Source organism: Oryx dammah, unplaced genomic scaffold, assembly GCF_014754425.2.
Source record: "Oryx dammah isolate SB20612 unplaced genomic scaffold, SCBI_Odam_1.1 HiC_scaffold_3, whole genome shotgun sequence".
NCBI lineage: Eukaryota > Metazoa > Chordata > Mammalia > Artiodactyla > Bovidae > Oryx > Oryx dammah.
In genome coordinates, this window is record NW_024070187.1 from 85,185,893 (window position 1) to 85,205,794 (window position 19,902).

The 19,902-nt window shown below is 39.4% G+C and overlaps 1 protein-coding gene across 7 annotated transcripts in view; it reads left to right on the top strand.

The window, feature by feature from the left end:
* The window catches only part of RUFY3 (RUN and FYVE domain containing 3), a 95,362-nt gene extending 81,625 nt beyond the window's left edge, over nucleotides 1-13,737 (top strand). For 2 of the 7 annotated variants that reach the window (XM_040237023.1, XM_040237024.1), the window contains 6 exons: nucleotides 4,061-4,180; nucleotides 5,893-5,992; nucleotides 6,967-7,031; nucleotides 9,482-9,509; nucleotides 10,290-10,361; nucleotides 12,293-12,775. In XM_040237023.1, the coding sequence (XP_040092957.1) occupies nucleotides 4,061-4,180; nucleotides 5,893-5,992; nucleotides 6,967-7,031; nucleotides 9,482-9,509; nucleotides 10,290-10,361; nucleotides 12,293-12,436 (529 nt within the window). In that variant the 3' untranslated portion in view covers nucleotides 12,437-12,775. Of the gene's footprint in view, nucleotides 1-1,557; nucleotides 3,829-4,060; nucleotides 4,247-5,892; nucleotides 5,993-6,966; nucleotides 7,032-9,481; nucleotides 9,510-10,289; nucleotides 10,362-12,292 lie in introns of those variants that run through there. The other 5 variants (XM_040237026.1, XM_040237028.1, XR_005720535.1 and 2 more) reach the window with 4 other exon arrangements.
* The last annotated feature ends 6,165 nt before the right edge of the window (nucleotides 13,738-19,902 follow it).

Here is a 19,902-nt window from a genome sequence, read left to right on the forward strand (position 1 = left end):
GAGGGGCACTGTGAACCTCTTTCCCTCCTTTTTCATCTCCCTATTCTCTCTGCTTTCTCCTCAACAGTTCTGTAGCTTCCGCTGTCACCTCCTGCCCACAGTGCTTAGATCTGTTGGTCTCTACTTCTGTCTTCCTTCTGTATTTTCATCCCCTGATCAGCTATTTCCCACTAGTACCTACAACTCAGTCTGCCCAAAGTACATCTTCTTCCTATGCTATTCTTTTGTCTTTCTGTCTGAAATCACCACATTCTTGCTAGTGACTCAGCTGCCAGGAGAAATGGCTAAGGCTTCAAGATTAAATGAGCCATAGTACCCATGGTCATGAAAACTTTGCTACCTGTAACACCCACTGATCACCCTTCTTGCACTTGAGCAAAACTACACTACTAACTGGTCCCTGGACACACTTCCCATTTTCCCCATCCATGTCTTTCCTAATTGTTGTTGTTCAGTCATTAAGTTGTGTCCAACTCTTTGAAACCCCATGGACTGCAGCATGCCAGGCTTCCCTGTCCTTCACTATCTCCCGGAGTTTGCCCAAACTCATGTCCTTTGAGTCGATGATGCCATCCAACCGTCTCACCCTCTGTTGTCCCCTTCTCCTCCTGCCCTCAATCTTTCCCAGAATCAGGGTCTTTTCATTGGAAGAGAGCCAGTGTTGGCTCTTCACATCAGGTGGCCAAAGTATTGGAACTTCAGCTTCAGCATCAGTCCTTTCAATGAATATTCAGGGTTGATATCCTTTAGAATTGACTGTTTTCTAATAGTTTCATCAAATAGAAATGTCCTTCCTCTTTTCACTCCATTGTTCTTCAGATACATTTTTTTATGTTCAGGCTAAAATGCCACTTATCCAAAGCTTCCTCTGATACTTCTTCCCAGCTAAAAATAAACTGCCAGTTTGTCCTTGTTGGAATTCCTGTAGCCTTATATCTATACCTAGCCATAATGCTCATAGCACTTCTCACTTCCTGTCTTATCGTATAAACCTTTACATATGTGTCTTATCTTCTGATGAGAATCTGAGTTCCTTGAAGCTAGTTAACTGTACCTTTTAGGTTCCCTTGTTGGATCTATCACAGTGCCACGTGTCCAAAGCATTCATTGAGTAGACATGTGAATGAATAGGTGAATGGATGACTTCTTTTATTCAAGTGGTTCTTGACCAGGGTAGGTCCTGAACAGCACTGCATATTATTGTTGACTCAGAAGTTAATTGTAAATTAATAAATAAGCTTGAAACCTCTGGCCTGGCTGATTGTAAATGAAAAAGTTATCAGTCTATCTCAAAAGTTGTCTAGGTACTTGCTCATAAAATTTGTATGTTTATGATTTAACAAATCAATATCAGTGTTCGTAAATTGTGTTTTTGAAATGTGTCAGATTATTTTTCAGTGGATTTTTGTTTTGGTATTTAAAGCAGACAGAACTGAAATAATGACTTACCTCTTCAGGTAGTAAGCTGACTTATTCTCTTGCTGTTTTGTCTTTCCTATTTATTCATTTTTTCATTCCCCTTTCACTCCATTTTTATTTCTGTTTGTATTAACATAGTGAAAAGGATTTGGTGAAACAGGCAAAGACCTTAAATAGTGCAGCAAATAAACTGATCCCAAAACATCATTAGGCATTTTACAGCTGGTCACCTCACAAGTTGGATATCACGACTTAATTGTAAAAGGAAGAAATCTGAAAGCTATTGCATTTACACTCTGATTCTATATAAAATGTCACCAAAAATTGACTTTGAATTTGCTGGACTTAAAAAAAAAACAGTTTGATATATAGGCTGTGTTTTTTCCTTCTTCTTTATTTTCTCCCCAGAGGTAGCAAATTTAGTATAAGTTCTTAATTAAATACCAAATAAACTTTGAGAAATTACTTCTGAGTTGACCAATATATAAACACCCCATTAAAAAAAAAATCCTAGGGAATGGAAGCTCTGTACATACATGATTGATGCCTTTACAACCCAGTCCCCAATCATACCAGTTTCTAGGTACAGTGTCTGTCAGTGAGCCTGTTCTGCCGTTGCGATGTAATGAAGTAGAGGTGACGACCACACGGTTTTGGACTCTCCTAAAGTAGTTCTGTATCTCTTAGGCCATGACCCCTTTTCACTTTGGTTATCTAGGTTTAATCCCCAAGCCAAGGATAAGTACTTAATATTTCACTACAGTCCTCCTCTCCATAACCGAGATTGCTTGCAACTTTTTTGCCTTAGTGACTTCAGGGGGTAAAAAAACAGCATCCTCCCAGTTCTTTAAAGTCATAGAGATAAATTTAGTGATTAGGTAACTTATGATAACATAATAATATGGAAGCTTGGGAAAACCCTCCTAATATTTGTCATCTTCTACCTCTGCCATTTTCCTGCAATTCTACTTCCTATTTAGGTAGCTCAGAGAAAACAATTTTAATACAGACACTCCTCTCCTATATAAAAAAATATGCTACACACTTTTCAAATCTATTCTGCTTTTCCTTTTGAAGTAAAGATGACAAGGCATGGACCTGAGTAATGGTTCCCTGCCTCTTGTTTCTTGCTGACAACCTCTACTTAAGGGTTTCTATTACTTTTTCTTCAGAAGGGAATTTGCTTAAGTTTTCAGAAAAATAACAATCTATTAGAAAACCATTTCAGAGTAGGAAACAGACAAATTTAAATAAACTTGTATTTGTTATTATTTAGTCTAAAAATAAAGATTCCAAGTAGGTATTCATAAACAGTAATTAGCAGGGCTTCTTTTTCTAAGTGACCACAGATCTAATCCTTCCTATTATTATTGTAATAATCCTATAAATACTTTGATTTTTATAATGACTTGATTTGGGGGGACAGGCATTACATAAGCCTTTATTCCTTCAAAAAAGGCTTGGCAAAATTTTTGTTTTCCTCTTTTTTCTCATTCTGATGGGATTTGCAGCATTTCAGCTGCTTAAGTGGGGACAAAGATAACCCCTTTGTTTCCAGCTGTTGAAATTCTTTATCACCTTAGAAAAACCAGAATTAAGAGGGTAAGATAGATTTTTATAGGTGTGTTTTTTTATAGGTCCTTGCAGACTTGAGCCAAAGTCAAGTCAAAGAGCCTATGGCCAACCTCATGGAAGCTCCTGTGCTTTTGCACTTAGTTTATTTCTTATAATTTTGCATCTACTCTTATCTTCATCAACCTTTTATGGTGATGAGTTGCCTTTTCTATGCGTATTTGGAAGGAGTGCTCAAACACCAAAATAAAACATTTTAAAAGACTACACATAGCATGCTTCCAAATTCTATTAGAGACAGCCCCAGATACTTCACCTAAACATACTTTTTATAGGTGCAAAGTTATAGGATATATGGGAGAAAACATTGATCAGAATCTTCCAGAGAATATGGTCAGGAATCTTAGGCAGGCCCAGTGCTAAAATCCATGCCCACTTAGTCACACACTATGTGGTAGATATGGAAAAGGAAAGAGATGGCCAGAGTCTGACAAAGGCTTTTCATTATGTAAAAACCCGAAGCCTGGGTAAAGGTTGATGTATAGTGTCCAGTGATTTAATATACTTTGTGGTTAAGGAAAGGGACAAGGAAGATCTAATTCCATATCGTAAGAAGGTAGTTGCCCATTTGCAAGTTCCAGTTATGAGTATAAAACAGAAATATAAAGTACCAAACCTATTAGGAAATAAAAACAAAAAAAAAGTGGATTTAACTTTAATTACTGTGTACTTGAAGTTGGCTTTGGTATGGATTTTCTAAAAAGTGATGTTTTATTGTTTATCATCTAATGGCTGTAAACTGTAGTACTAGAATAAAAAAAAAAAAATGGAAAATCAGCTTTTCCTCTGCCTGGTTCACCTTCATCTTGCTTTTTTTCCTTAAAGAATTTGTTCCTCCTCCATCTTTTTTCCCCCCATAATTTCTTCCCATGTCCTGCAGAGTTTATTTTCCTCTTTCTGTATCTCCATGCCTTCTTCCTTGGGTTGTTTTATTTTGGGTTGTGAACTTGGTCTTCCTCCCCACCATGGCTTTTGTTTTTTATCACACGTTCATATGGCTCACATCCAGATTGCGCCAGGCTGAGCGAGGCCGCCAGTCTGCTGAACTGGACAACCGGCTCTTCAAGCAGGACTTCGGAGACAAGATCAACAGTCTGCAGCTGGAAGTGGAGGCGCTCACCAGGCAGCGGTGAAGAAAGCGCAGCTTTGCTGGCCAGGGCGGTCGTGGGAAGTACTGACGCTAGACAGCCAGGGGGTAGGGGGGCGTCTCCTGCTCCGGCCATTTCCATTCTGTCTCTGCCATGTCCTTTTCGTCCAGAACTAGAATTCAGAAAGCTTCATGTTCACCAGCATTCCCCACATCTTGTCAGCATCTTTTGCTACCAAAGAAATAGGAAATTAGAACCCAAGATCCCAGATAAATCGGATGGAGTAAGAGACCGTAATGGCCAACACAACACTAATAATAACAGGATTTCCTGAATTCTTACTGTGTGCTGGATACTTTACTAAGCACTTTATATGCATTTTCTCCTAACATCTTCCCTTCAACCCTGTTTGTGATCTCATCTCCCCTACTTTCAGATGAAATGGAACCTTAGAGGGGTTAAATTGTCCAAATTCATATAGCTAATGTGTAGCCACATTCGAAAAGTATTTCTCTGACTCCAAGCCCTTAACCATTCTTCCACGCACGTGCATGCTAAGTCAGCATATCGTGCGTGGGTGCTAAGTCACTTCAGTCGTGTCCGACTCTTTGTGACCCTATGGACCGTAGCATGTCAGGCTCCTTTGTCCATGGGATTCTCCAGGCAAGAATACTGGAGTGATTTGCCACACCCTCCTCCAGGGGATCTTCCCAACCCAGGGATCAAACCTACGTCTCTTTATATCTCCTGCATTAGCAGGTGGGTTCTTTCCCACTGGCACCACCTGGGAAGCCCATTCTTCCATACCACCTCTCAAATGAGACTCAACTCTGTGCCAAAGGCACCGATTTCAAACAAATATAAGTTTGTTGTTGGATATTAAAGTACACAGCTACTAAGGACACTAGTGACTGAGGGTGTAACTGGGGATTGACTGCATAACTGTAAAGAGATAGCTAATTAATGTAATGGGACTTACGGCGTCAGTGCTTTCATACTGTATCTTGAAATTTTAGAAATACTATCTTTCAGTTATAGTGAATCCTACCAGCATTCAGTTTACCACAACTGTTCATTAAGAGTTAGTATTAATTGTCAATACTCAGAGTAGTGCCCGCAGGCACTGGGAGATCCTAAAGTAATTCTTAATCATCTCAGGAAGCTTAAATACGTTGAATGTATTCTACAGGTTTTATTGTATTGTATTTTACTTTAAAACCTGGTTGTCCATTTATACCTGGTATACAGGTGGCACTGGTGGTAAAGAACCCACCTGCCAATGCAGGAGACATAAGGAGACACCGGTTCAATCCCCTTGATTGGGAAGATCCCCTGGAGGAGGGCACGGCGACCCACTCCAGTATTCTTGCTTGAAGAATCCCATGAACAGATGAGCCTGGTGGGCTACAGTCCACAGGGTCGCAGAGTTGGACACGACTAAAGCAAGTTTGCACACATGCACTTTAAAACCTGGTTGTCCATATATACATGGTTGTTTTTATTGTTGTTGTTCAGTTGCTAAGTGCTAAGTCGTGTCTGACTCTTTGCCACCCCATGGACTGCAGCATGCCAGGTCTCCCTGTACCTCACTGTCTCCCGGGATTTGCCCAAGTTCATGTCCACTGAATCAGTGATGCTGTTAATCAAGTATTAAAATTTAATTACTGAATTCTAAGAAAAGGGTTTGGCATTCTTTAGAAAACAGTACAGAAATCCAAATTTTCATCATTTTTTTTTCTCCTCCCCATCCCAGGAATCATCTTGAGTTAGAGCTAAAACAGGAAAGAGAAAGAAGGTTACAAAACAGCAGGAGCATCCCAGGAAAGGGATCCCAGAAGCCAGAACCCAAAATGGTAATGCTTGTTATTCCCTTGTTCCTTTACTTAATTTTTAGAGGTTACCCTGATGGACCAGGCTGTTTTCTCTTATGGAACACGTTTCATTGCTATGGCCTTGAGTACCTAGGTGGTAGGCAGGTGCTGGGGTAAACACACGGAGGCTTGATTCTAAGTCTGCCTCTAGGACACTCTAACTTGAATTCATTTGGAAAAGGAGATTGATAACCATAATTTCCAGTGACCGTCTTTTCGTTGTTGTTCAGTCACTAAGGCTTCCCTGACCTTTACTTCTCTGTCCTACAGTGACCCTCTTAATCCTTTCAATTTGTTAAGATTATTTTAGTATCTGATATTTTTAATAATATGGTAGCCATCCCTCCCTAATCCTCAATCCCCCTTTAACAGAATTGTCTTAAATGTTGATTTGCTTCTGTATACCTTTTTCCAAGTCATGGAGATTTCAAGTTTAGCATACTTAAGGTGCTTCTCTTGGGAAAATTAAAAAAAGAGGGAACTAGGCTTGGGAAATGGGAAATAACAGAGTGGTTTAAAGAGCAGGAGTAGAAGCTTCTAGAGAATAGTTAGGAAAGAGTCCTCTAGCACCTATAGTGGTGAGAGAGCCAAAATTGGATCATCCCTGGGACCCAGGAAATAGGGTTTTCTCCTAAGAAGCAACTGATACCTTGAGCCCATTTTGTAAGTAAATAGGATATATTCTGAATTTCATTTCAATCTCAAGAATTAAAGAAAGTATCTACTCTGAAAATCATTTGTTGCAAGTCCTATCCACATAATTTGTTAAGAAACTACTCGGAACAAAGAATAAAGACAAATATCTTGAAAGTTAAATTCCTCCCCTAACCTTAAAAAAAAAAAAAAGGCTGCTTAGCTTCGTACCAAGCTAGGACAACACAGAAGAAAACATCTGCATGGTTAAACTTGTTTAGCAGTCTGAACAATTAATAAACTGGGTTGTTTTCTTTTGGCAGGATGGAAAGCACAAAATCCAAGAAGAAAATGTTAAACTAAACAAGCCCCTGGAAGAAAGCCACAGGTGTTTATTAATAAAGCTCTTTTGGAGTGGTGGGACAGAGGGGACTTTTCTTATACATTGGCAGTGACTCAGATCAGATACTGACTTGTAATATTAATATTCCAGAAAGACATTTTAAAGGGAAAGTGAATAAGGAATAAACCAGATAACACATATTGAACCAAACCCGTTTAGTCAGTTTCAGAAGAAAGAAAGGTGATCAGGCTGTCTTCTGATTCTTTCCTGGTTAATCCCCAAACTATCACTTAAAAGATTAGCTCTAATCTGATCTCTACTGGATCACCAGGACAAGTGAATGAAAGACAAATCATAGCATTTCCTGGGTTCTTAATGGACTTGAGCATGACCTGCTTCCCCCTTGTGCTAAGTGAGTGGTAGCTATGTTTCAAATAAATTCCTTAATTTCCCTTATGTTTTTCTCTTAGAGAGAAAAATAGTCTAATTTTATTTTTCTTAACTTTTCATCTCATTTGCTTACTGAAGAACATGGGATCACTTCCAGGAAGTTGACTTTTAACAAATTACTTTAACAACAAAACATTACACAGTGCCACTATATTAAAAAATGAAGGAGGTCCAACTATATGACATTCTGGAAAAGGCAAAACCAAGGAGATAGTGATTGCTAGGGATTAGGGGATATGGATAGATGAATTGGTAGAGCACAAAGGATTTTATAGGGCGGTGAAATATGACACTGGGTACATGTTTTGTCCAAACCCACAGAATGTACACCACCAAGGGAGAACCCTAAGGTAAACTGTGACTCACAGTGTGTCAGTTTAGGTTCAGTAACTGTTAGCATCGGGTACCATTCTGGTGTGGAATGTTGATATTGGGGAAAGGTGGGAGGTCCAACAGAATATATAAGAAATCTGTGTCCTTTCCGCTCAGCTCTGCTGTGAACCTATCACTGCACCAAAAATTAAAGTTGATTATAATGACAACAATAACAAAAGATTCTTATCAAGGAAAGATACCACAGAGGAGTTTTGAGAGACCTATACAGTATACATTTTTGGCAGCTGAATCTGTCCAATCTTTGATGCCCTAAGAATGAGATAATATGTCATCTGGAGCAAAACTAGCTGCTGGAGAAGATAAATCACACAATCCAACAGTAGGATGATTTTGCAGGTGCTTAGCCTAAACAGTCCTTCCTTGCCTCCAAGGCTAGAGTGATTCCAATACCTTTAAGCTTTACTCCCAAGAGAACATGGTCTGATCCAGGACCAGCCTTAAACTCCAGTCCATCTAACATTACAGATCAGCATGGGCTGTGGGAAGGAATTAGACCATAAAATTAACCAAGGCTTAAAAGGGCCTTTCAGAGTCAGCTCATGCCAGACAAAAATCAAGTCATTTACTTTCAGGAGTGTCTTACATGCCAGGTTCTGATTTTAGGCCCTAGAAATAAGAGACAATACAATGACTATCCCTTGGTATCCAGGGTTCCAGGAGCCCCTTCAGATATCAAAATCCATGGATGCTCAAGTCTCTTACAAAAAATGGCCTGGTGCAATGAACATAATGGGCTCTATCTGTGGGTTGTGCCTCTGGGATTTAACTAACCACAGATGTGGAACCTGAAAACCGGGAGGCGTGAGTATACTTACTACCTTATATATGTATTGTACTCTGCAGCTTAAAAAATGTGTCACATTCATTGTCTCATTACAAATTTACTTCTCCTTAAAAAAGCTCAATCATCCACTCCTTTACAGGTGAGAAAAATGAGGCACACAGAGACCCAGGTTGCCTCTGTTTCTCATGTCTTCCTTTGTCTCTGCACTAAATAATAGCTGCTTCCAGGGCCTCGCCTGGCGAAAACTGCCATCCTAAAACATACCCAAGTTTCCTTGGATTGTGGTCCAAGGAACTGCTGCCAACCTGGTTATATTGATGGTCACACTGCCATTCAACTTAAGAGAACTGGAATCATTATAGATCTCTGGTCCATTTTCCCCAGAATTGAATGTGGGCTTTGCTTCTCTTGTATAAGTTCTGTTCCAAGTTGGGGCAATTGGGGTTAGTTCAGCTGGTATCATGAAGAAATAGTTCAATCTAAATGGATAACTTGGGAGAAGGGACTAATACATGACATATGAGAATCGGCAGGTTTCCATAATACTAGATAGGAAAAAAAGCTATTAAAATGCATGGCCTTAGCCACTGGGGCTTTGTAGGTTGGGAAACATGAAGACTATTTTCTTGCTAGTTGGAAGGAAACAAAATATAACTCTAGTCTATTTTTAAACAGGAACCTAGACTAATATAGGATCTTATCCTAGTAATAGATAACCAAAATTTCCTCTCCTCGGAGGTTAACATTAATAATTACTTTGGTCCCAACAACATAAAAGAACCATGGTATTGCTTTCTCTGTACTTTTAAAATGATAAAGGAAATATAAGCCACTGTTAGTTACTGTTTTTACTTTCCTGTTATAGGCTGCAGTCTCACCCTGTGGATCAGCAGGTAACTGAGTCTCCTGTCCTAAAACGTCTTGTAAAAAATTAGGTAGGTAGTTGGCTGGGCCCTGCCTAGTTGTAAACAGGGCAGCAAGGGAGGTAGGTGAACGCATACAAGTCTCTGTGCCCCATCCTTTTAATATCCTAAACATGCATTTCCCCGACACTCTCACAGCAAGTAGGACAGTTTTGAGCAATTTACTAAGTAAAACAGCAGTGCTCACTCCCTATTTGAGATTCTCTTTGACTTACTGTGAGACCTCAGAGAGCTCACCAGACCTCCCTTGCCCTTAGCTTTCCCTTAAATAAAAGGAAGAGGAGAAATACCTCTTGATCACTTGGAAATAAGCAAACATCATCAGTTAAGAAATACATTACAATATATAGTGGTAACTCCACGAGAAAGATGATAAATGCTACTATGTCTGAGTTACCACGGTCTTTTATTTACGAGGTATACTGAAGCCTACTCCCTTCCATTCCTCATGACAGAATAATACAAAAGGGATGGAGCTTTTTACATTTATATACATGAACTTCTTTATATCAGTAAAATTGCATGTTACTTTATTATAAAAATTAAGAGGGTCAACAAGGATAATGATATTATCAGAGTTGTATTAAGGTGGTAAGACTATATATATAATATATATATATGTAACTTGTTTTTCTAGTTTCCAATAGTCTGCAGTGTGATTATATTAATTATGTAACTAAAAATGCATATTCTGAAAATACTGATATTTCTGGGGCTAAGGGAGACTAACCGGCTCACTGTGTGGTTTAGGATCAGCCATTGCCCTCCGAAAAGCCACAGAAGTATTGTCAGCTATGCCAGGAAGACTGCGGCCTAACAAAGGTAATGGTGAAAAACAGGTTCTTCATAGGGACGCCCGTTGCATGACTAGCTGCTGCTGCTGACAGGGACTTCGCCATGTAGAGTGCAGAGTCGGGGGGAAGTGAAAGGAATGGCAGTGGGTGTGCACCTATTAAAGTCATGTCAGTAAATCCCCATTTGAATATTAAATGCAAAATTTACTACATAATTTAAAATAAACAAATGTATAAATTTGTTCATTACAAAAGGATAATGAACAAAGTGTACGTGAAGTCCTGGTCTCGTTAAGCTTATGTCCTTTGTGCTCTCATTTTATGAAGAGCCTTGGGCTCAGAGGTGTCACGTGCATTTCCCAGTTACTGAAAGCTCAGATGCAGCCTGACTTCGGCTTCAAAGTCTGCACTCGTTCCAGTACGCCATCCTGTTTACAACAGAGAAGACAGGTTAGGGAAGGGAATTCTTTGAACTAGTTGGGGAAACACCCTCTGAAAGGAAAACAAGCTCTTTCCACCAAACCACTTGTTTTCCCTTTGGATCCTCAAGGGTCTCTTTCTGAGCACCTTCCCAGCTTGTCATTCTAGAGTCAGCAGGGTGAAGGAAGCACGCAAGGAAGAGTAAGGATCTTTGATGGCCACATCTGTGCCTTGCTCACAGTAGGATCCCCCAGTATCTAATATGTGCTCAGTTCATAGCAGATGCTCAAGAAATGTTACAGACAAATGAGTGTCAGGAACAAGTGCAGAGAGGAGATGGAAACGTGCCCAAATTCTACGTTACAACCTACGTGCCAGCATCTGTGATCATGCTAAAATTTTAACAAGCAAAATTGTAGTATGACCTAGTCTTAAATTAGCAGAAACAGATAAAGATGGACTGCCTTTATAGAACTGGAAGCTGTAGTTAGAGAAATGTGTTCTGAAACAGAAGAGGCTGCTAATCTAATTCTGGCTTTTCCTGTCTAAGACCTGCAAAGTAATTGCAATATGTCAGAGGAAACATTCCTCCCAGGCTTTCGAATAAGATTGATTCCCCCCTACCTCCACTGCACCCTCAGAAAGATGAATTGTTTAGGGGGAAAGGAGCATTATTTATGGGGAAAATTATTCTTCACAGCCTTTATATAGGGAACCTTGGAGCTGTGTGTGCACTGTCCTGTCACTCTTTGTGACACGGCCATAATGACCCACGTGCTGTCCCACAGTTTGGCTACTAAAGACTCCAAATGCTTAGTCGCTCAGTCGCTTCTGACCCTTTGGACTGTAGCCCACCAGGCTCCTCTGTCTAGGGAATTTTACTTAAGTGGGTTGCCATTTTCCTCCCCTAGAAGATATTCCCAGCCCAAGTATTGAACCCGCATCCCTTGTGTCTCTTGCGCTGCAGGCAGATTCTTTACCCGCTGAGCCATCAGGGAAGCCTTTGCTTAATAGGTTAATTTCCCAATTAGAAAGGAGGCAGGCAGCTGTGCTCTGCTGCACTAATATCCCAAAAGATGTGCTTGCAGAGCATCACAGGAGAACATTAAGCACATCATGTATTAGAAATTATGCTTTTAGTTCATGCTCAGCAAAGTTTCTAAGTATTTCGCTGGTTACCAGACCCACGGCTAGGTCATCGCCTGCCTTATTTGGAGTATGCTTAGGTAACAGCAAACTAATTTTAGAACTAGCCCACCTAAAAGTGAATATAAATGGAAGTATATATTCTGAAAATAAACAATTTGTGTATTATCTGTTCACGTGAACTCTGTGGAAGTGCTTCTCTTCATTTAGATCTAAGAACTAGACTGACACTTTGCAGACAGGCCATTTGGTCCGATGCTGTGTGGCATACAGCACGTGCTCAGCCAGTATTTTATTGGACGTTGAGCATACGTCATATTTGGCCTTCTGCATTCCATGCATACCTATGCCCTGCTCTTCTGTTACCCGCCTGACCTCGCTTTCTCTTTGTAGAATGTATGTAGGAACTGCAGAGGAACCTTCTGTAACATCTGCTCCACAAACGAACTGCCTCTTCCTTCAAGTATCAAGCCTGAGCGAGTTTGCAATCCCTGCCATGAGCATCTGATGAAACAATATTCCACCAGTCCATCATAAGATGGAGGCCAAGATCTGGACCAGAATGTATCCACCCACGTTAGATGTCAGAATCCCCTAGAGCAGACTTTAGAATCAACTCGAGTTGATAGGTATGGTTTAAATAAACCAGGTCCAGGAAGAAAAGGCAGTGGTTAACAGTGCTGGATTTGTGTGTTTTCTCTAATGACTGTATGAATAAAAGTTACTCATTTGAGCCTCTCTCTGCTAAATCTAAACAACTTCACTTTGAAGCATTGATCTTGTAGCTTGTCTTTGGAAGGGCTATTCATTTTTATGAATAGTGATATTAATACTGAGCTGCATGTTAAAGGAGAGAGGGTCCTTAGTGAATAAAAAGGAAAATGATCATCCCGTTATTATATATGGAGATTCAAGAGGGAGAGATCATTGTTAACCGAGATTGAAATGATGGAGGTTACATGTTCTCTCAGGTGCTGCTAGACATAAACATTTATTTCCTCTTTACCCCTACCACCTACCTCTTCTTTAAAAGATCTCTACCAAACTGTGAACCCAAACTCAGGGAAAAGAAATTAAAGAGTAATATAAATTTTGAATGTACTTAAAACAATATTATAATGTATTCTAGTTTTAGGACCAGAATTTTCTAGTTCTGGCCTACACATTTTCACTATCAAAATAAGGAGGAAGAATGTTTGCTGTTTTTCCACTTAGTGACTTCAAAAGTAAATACCTGCCCTTTTCAGGATCTGCTATGCAACAAGCCAGCTCTTCCCCAGTCTCCCTCCTCTCTGGGTCATGGAAATTATAAGGGGTTTTAAAGATAGGGTTTGACTTTTGCAAACAGGAAGTACTAAAGCAAAGCCATGTCAGGTTTAGAGTGAAGAAATTTAATTTGTCCATGGCTGAGAATAATTAGCTGAGAATATTTGTTGAATTCTTTTGTGAATAAGGGATTCCTTATTCCAAGCCAAGATTCAGAACTGGTAGACAGGTTTTTTGGAAAGTATGATACTCAAAACAGTTCTTAGCAACAAACCCTTTGGGGAAAAAAAAGACATGCATTCAGCAGGGGAAGGCAGGAAATGGTCTATGCTCCTTTGATTATGTTGCACGTACATAGATTGTTTGATTCCAGTTAAGACCTAAGAAGATAAGATTCTGTTAACTGGTTTAGAGTTATGGGGTGGAAACATCCTGGAACTATGATATTTGATAAATCCTGTTTCCTGAAAAGAGTGACAGCCCAGGAAAGTTGTTATTCCAGAAGTCTGACCTGTTACTTGGTGGATATAATTTTTAAGAGTCCTGGGGAAAAATAAAATTTGTAATTCCAACGTCATTTGTTGTCATTTTTTCTCTTTAAATAATATCTATTGCTTGTGATCCTCCATCTTCCTTATTTTTGACTACATATATGCGTCGGCACTGTTCTAGGTTCTACAGAAAAGGGGGGGGAGTTATCCTAAATTAGCAAAAGTTATTTTACAATTAGTTTTGAACTAAATTGAAGAGGCCACTCTGTACATGGAATGTAAGGAGGAATAACTAGCCACTTGAGATTTATTTTGGAAATACACATAAGCTGTTTAGTGTTTCGGTTATTTTTTTAAAACCAAAGCTCCAGAGTTATTAGTGGATATGCCCACAAAGCAAGGGGACCAAGTCATGAATACATTGACTTAATGATAGGCCTTTCTTCCTTAAAAATTGTGCTTTCCACTGTTTACAATAGTATCACCAAGAATAACATATTAGGAATACACTTAACCACAGAAGCAAACGACTTGTACACTGAAAACTAAAGCACTGCCAAAAGAAGATAGCAGTACACGGAAAGACACCTTGTGTTCATGAATTGGAAAACTTACATTATTGACCAGACCTATTAATACATCTTTGTTACCCAAATGTTACTGACCAGAGACATATAAATACATTTTTAAAGAGTGATACAATTAACATCACTGTGCAGAGTTTTTAGAATGTAAAATTGATCAAGGGTTCATTATACAGCTTAAGATTGTCATTATCATTCACATTTTACTGTTAGGTTTTTGTTCCTACCTTGTGTATATTATAAACATAAGTTTATTAGCATAAAACTTTAAAAAATGACACGTTGTGAAGTTCTGAGCTAAGAATTTTTCTGTGGTTTTATGCAGGTACTTTTGATTGTCCAAGAGACATATATACTAGTGTCTCAGAAGATGGTATTCTTCAGAATATAGTTGATTCAGTTGATGTGAATGTTACACACACACACAAAGCCTTAGTGACTGATTCTAACACACAAAGTGAAAATGAGACTCACAGCGCTGAAGATGACTTTACAGGTATGTCAAGTATAACTATTATAACCCACAAAGTGTTATAACACAATTGTGGGCCGGCCAAAATAAAAATCGCTGACCACAGGCTTGAAAAATTCCCTCAGTTGATAATGAGTTTATATCTTTTGAATGTCAATACTACCTCAACCATCTACAGATTCAGTGTTCAGTTCAGTTCAGTTGCTCAGTCGTGTCTGACTCTTTGCGACCCCATGAATCGCAGCACGCCAGGCCTCCCTGTCTGTCACCATCTCCCGGAGTTCACTCAGACTCAACATCCATCGAGTCAGTGATGCCATCCAGCCATCTCATCCTCTGTCATCCGTCCCCTTCTTCTCCTGCCCCCAATCCCTCCCAGCATCAGAGTCTTTTCCAATGAGTCGACTCTTCACATGAGGTGGCCACCCCTATCAAAAATCCCAATATCTTTTGCAGAAATAGAAGCATTTATATGAAACCTCAAGAGGTGCCTAAACAGCCAAAATAATCTTGAAAAAAAAGTTAAATGTCTCACACTTCCTGATTTCAAAACTTACAGAGCTACAGTGCTGAGGGCAGCATGGTAATGGCATACAGACATAATGACCCATCAGAGTAGAGAGCCTAGGACTAGACCTTCACATCTACACTCAAATGATTTCTGACAAGGGTGCCAAGACTATTCAATGGAAAAAGGATAGTATTTTCAAAACTGATACTGGGAAAATTAGATATGCACATGCCAAAAAAACTAAGATGGACTTTTATACCATATACAAAAGTAACTTGAAATGGATCAAAGGTCTGAACATAGATCTAGAACTATTAAATTCTTAGAACAAAGAGGAGGAAGATTCATGACACTTGGTCTGGCAGTGACTTTTTTGGATAAGACCAAAAACGCAAGCAACGTAAGAAAATATGGTCAGCTTTGTCAAAATAAAAAAAAAACTTGCAAAGAAACTGGAATCCTTGTGCACTGTTTTTGGCAATGTAAAGTGTTACAGCCACTACAGAAAACAGAATCGCAGTTCCTACGGAAATTAAAAGTTCCATGTAATACAGCAGTTCCACCTCTGGATATATATCCAGAGATGAAAGCAGGGTTATACCCACGTTCATAGCCGCATCATTCACAATAGCCAGAAGGTGAAGCCACCCAAGTGTTCATTGATCAGTGAATGGATAAACAAAATATGGTGGATACATTCAGGCTTAAAAAGCAAGGAAATTCTGACACATACTACAACATGGATGGACCCTGATGTGAGATAAGCCAGTCACAAAAGGACAAATAGGATTCCACTTATGTGGAGTATCTAGTTAAATTCACAAACAGTAGACAGACAGACAAAGAGGTTACCAAGGACTTGGGGAAGTGAGAAATGGATAGGGTTTCAACTGGGGGGAGGGAATGAAAAAGTTCTGGTGATGGATGGTGGTGGTGGTGTTCGTACAATATGAATGTACTTAATGCCACAGAAATGTACACTTAAAAATGATTAAAATGGTAAAATGTGTTTGTATATTTTACAACTGTTAAAACACCATGCTTTTAAAACAGCAATTGGATACAGAAAATAGATATGTACGTGTATATGCGTGTGTACACACATATATCCCCATCTGCTGAGGGTCTGGAAGCTGACGCCCCAGTAGCAATGGGTACATCCAATGCCTGGTCTTTCATCAGAAACCAAAGTTTGGTTTATAATACCATTCTTCAATAAAAGGAACCAGGATTCATTGGAGAAATAGCTGATTCTAGGTCTGGGGCATCTTGCAACACCAAAAAGTAAGGAAGTGCTATTGAAAAAAAAAAAAAAGGAGGAAGGCATAGCAAAGGTATACAGGAAAAAACTAGAAGCTTCCAGTGGGTAAAGCTGAAAAAATGCAAGCAAATTAATGTAGGAGTATTACCCAGAGAATAAATCAGTCCATATTAATATTAGATTAAATAAATGACAGAGAAGTATCATGTCTCCTACAAAGACATTTATGTAGCTACTATTCCTTCAAGAAGTGGAGCTTACCTCCTCACCTTTTGAATATGGGCTGTGCTTAGTAATTGCTTCAAAAAAGTAGAATATAGAAAGAGAAATAAACGGGCTTTATAACCAGGGAAATACTGTTTCGGCCATATGATCAAATTCACATGGGTGGTGATGTCATGTTGATAACAAGAATCCTTGATGTGAAAGCAGTGAGAATAATTCCTTTGTATTCTTCCTCCCAAAACCAATAGACCTAGTCTAACCATGAGAAAACCTTAGAAAACTTTGAGGGACATTCAATGAAATATCTGACCAGTACTCTGAAAGTATCAGGTCATCAAAAACAAAGACTGAGTTTAAGGAAACAGGAAGACTAACATAATGTGGGATCCTGGAATGAAAGATACTAGGGAAAAGCTAATAAAGTCTGAACGAAGTGTGGAATTCAGTCAATGGTTATGTATTAACATTAACCATGACAAACGTGTGGTAGCAATATAAAATGTAAAGAGGGAAAATAGGCCAGTGTTTACAAGAATTCTACTGCTTTTGCAACATTTTTGTGTATCTCAAACTATTCTATTCCAAAATAAAGTTTATTTAAATTTAAAAATTTGTGCTTTCATACTCCAAGCAACTATAGATCAGACTGTACAGAACTTGACTGAACTCCCTAAATGCAGTTTATTTCCAAATAGAATCTGAGGATTTTCCTCAGCATGAAGATTTTAAATCAGATCTGTAGTGCAGCACATGGCTCTTTGTTTAGTGAAGTTATAAAAATGATAATTTGAAAAGATACATGCACCTCAATATTCACTGCAGCAATATTTACAATAGCCAAGACATGGAAGTAACCTAAATGTTCCATTGACAGATGCAAGGATAAAGATGTGGTATATATACACAATGAAAAATTACTCAGCTATAAAAAAGAATGAAATAATGCCATTTTGCAGCTACGAGGATGGACCTAGAGATTATCATACTCAGGAAGTAAGCTACATAGATACAAGACAAATATATGATACTGCTTATTTGTGGAATCTAAAAAAAAGGATAAAAATTAACTTACAGGGACTTTGCTGGTGGCACAGTGGTTAAGAATCTACCTTGCAATGAAGGGAACTATAAATGAGATCCCACATGCCACAGAGCAACCAAGCCTACACTCCACAACTAGAGATCCCACATGGAGCAACAAAGATCCCGAGGGCCACAACTAACACCTGATGCAGCCAAATAAATACTTAAAATATATATATACAAAATACAACACAAATAGACCTGCAGACATAGAAGACAGTGATTATCAAAGGGAAAAGCAGAGGGGAGAGATAAAATTAGGAGTTTGGGATTAACATCTATATACTACTATATATAAAATAGGTAACCAACAAGGGCCTACTGTATAGCACAGGGAACTATCCTCAATACTTGGTGATAACCTATAAGGAAAAAAGGATACATAATATTTATCCATACAGATATACACGTATAACTGAACCACTTTACTGTATACCTGAAACAAGCACTTTTAAATCAGTTCAGTTCAGCTCAGTCGCTCAGTCGTGTCTGACTCTTTGTGACCCCATGAATCGCAGCACACCAGGCCTCCCTGTCCATCACCATCTCCCAGAGTTCACTCAGACTCACGTCCATCGAGTCAGTGATGCCATCCAGCCATATCATCCTCTGTCGTCCCCTTCTCCTCCTGCCCCCAATCCCTCCCAGCATCAGAGTCTTTTCCAATGAGTCACCTCTTCACATGAGGTGGCCAAAGTACTGGAGTTTCAGCTTTAGCATCATTCCTTCCAAAGAAATCCCAGGGTTGATCTCCTTCAGAATGGACTGGTTGGATCTCCTTGCAGTCCAAGGGACTCTCAAGAGTCTTCTCCAACACCATAGTTCAAAAGCATCAATTCTTCGGCGCTCAGCCTTCTTCACAGTCCAACTCTCACATCCATACATGACCACAGGAAAAACCATAACCTTGACTAGACGGACCTTAGTCGGCAAAATAATGTCTCTGCTTTTGAATATACTATCTAGGTTGGTCATAACGTTTCTTCCAAGGAGTAAGCATCTTTTAATTTCACGGCTGCAATCACCATCTGCAGTGATTTTGGAGCCCCCAAAAATAAAGTCTGACACTGTTTCTACTGTTTCCTCATCCATTTCCCATGAAGTGATGGGACCGGATGCCATGATCTTCGTTTTCTGAATGTTGAGCTTTAGGCCAACTTTTTCACTCTCCTCTTTCACTTTCATCAAGAGGCTTTTTAGTTCCTCTTCTGCCATAAGGGTGGTGTCATCTGCATATCTGAGGTTATTGATATTTCTCCCGGCAATCTTGATTCCAGCTTGTGTTTCTTCCAGTCCAGCATTTCTCATTATGTACTCTGCATAGAAGTTAAATAAGCAGGGTGCAGGGTGACAATATACAGCCTTGACGTACTCCTTTTCCTATTTGGAACCAGTCTGTTGTTCCATGTCCAGTTCTAACTGCTGCTTCCTGACCTGCATACAGATTTCTCAAGAGGCAGGTCAGGTGGTCTGGTATTCCCATCTCTTTCAGAATTTTCCAGTTTATTGTGATCCACACAGTCAAAGACTTTGGCAGTCAATAAAGCAGAAATAGATGTTTTTCTAGAACTCTCTTGCTTTTTCCATGATCCAGTGGATGTTGGCAATTTGATCTCTGGTTCCTCTGTCTTTTCTAAAACCAGCTTGAACATCAGGGAGTTCATGGTTCATGTATTGCTGAAGCCTGGCTTGGAGAATTTTGAGCATTACTTTACTAGCGTGTGAGATGAGTGCAATTGTGCGGTAGTTTGAGCATTCTTTGGCATTGCCTTTCTTTGTGATTGAAATTAAAACTGACCTTTTCCAGTCCTGTGGCCACTGCTGTTTCCCAAATTTGCTGGCATATTGAATGCAGCACTTTCACAGCATCATCTTTCAGGATTTGAAATAGCTCAACTGGAATTCCATCACTTCCACTAGCTTTGTTCATAGCGATGCTTTCCAAGGCCCACTTGACTTCACATTCCAGGATGTCTGGCTCTAGATGAGGGATCACACTATCGTGATTATCTGGGTCATGAAGATCTTTTTTGTACAATTCTTCTGTGTATTCTTGCCACCTCTTCTTAATATGTTCTGCTTCTGTTAGGTCCATACCATTTCTGTCCTT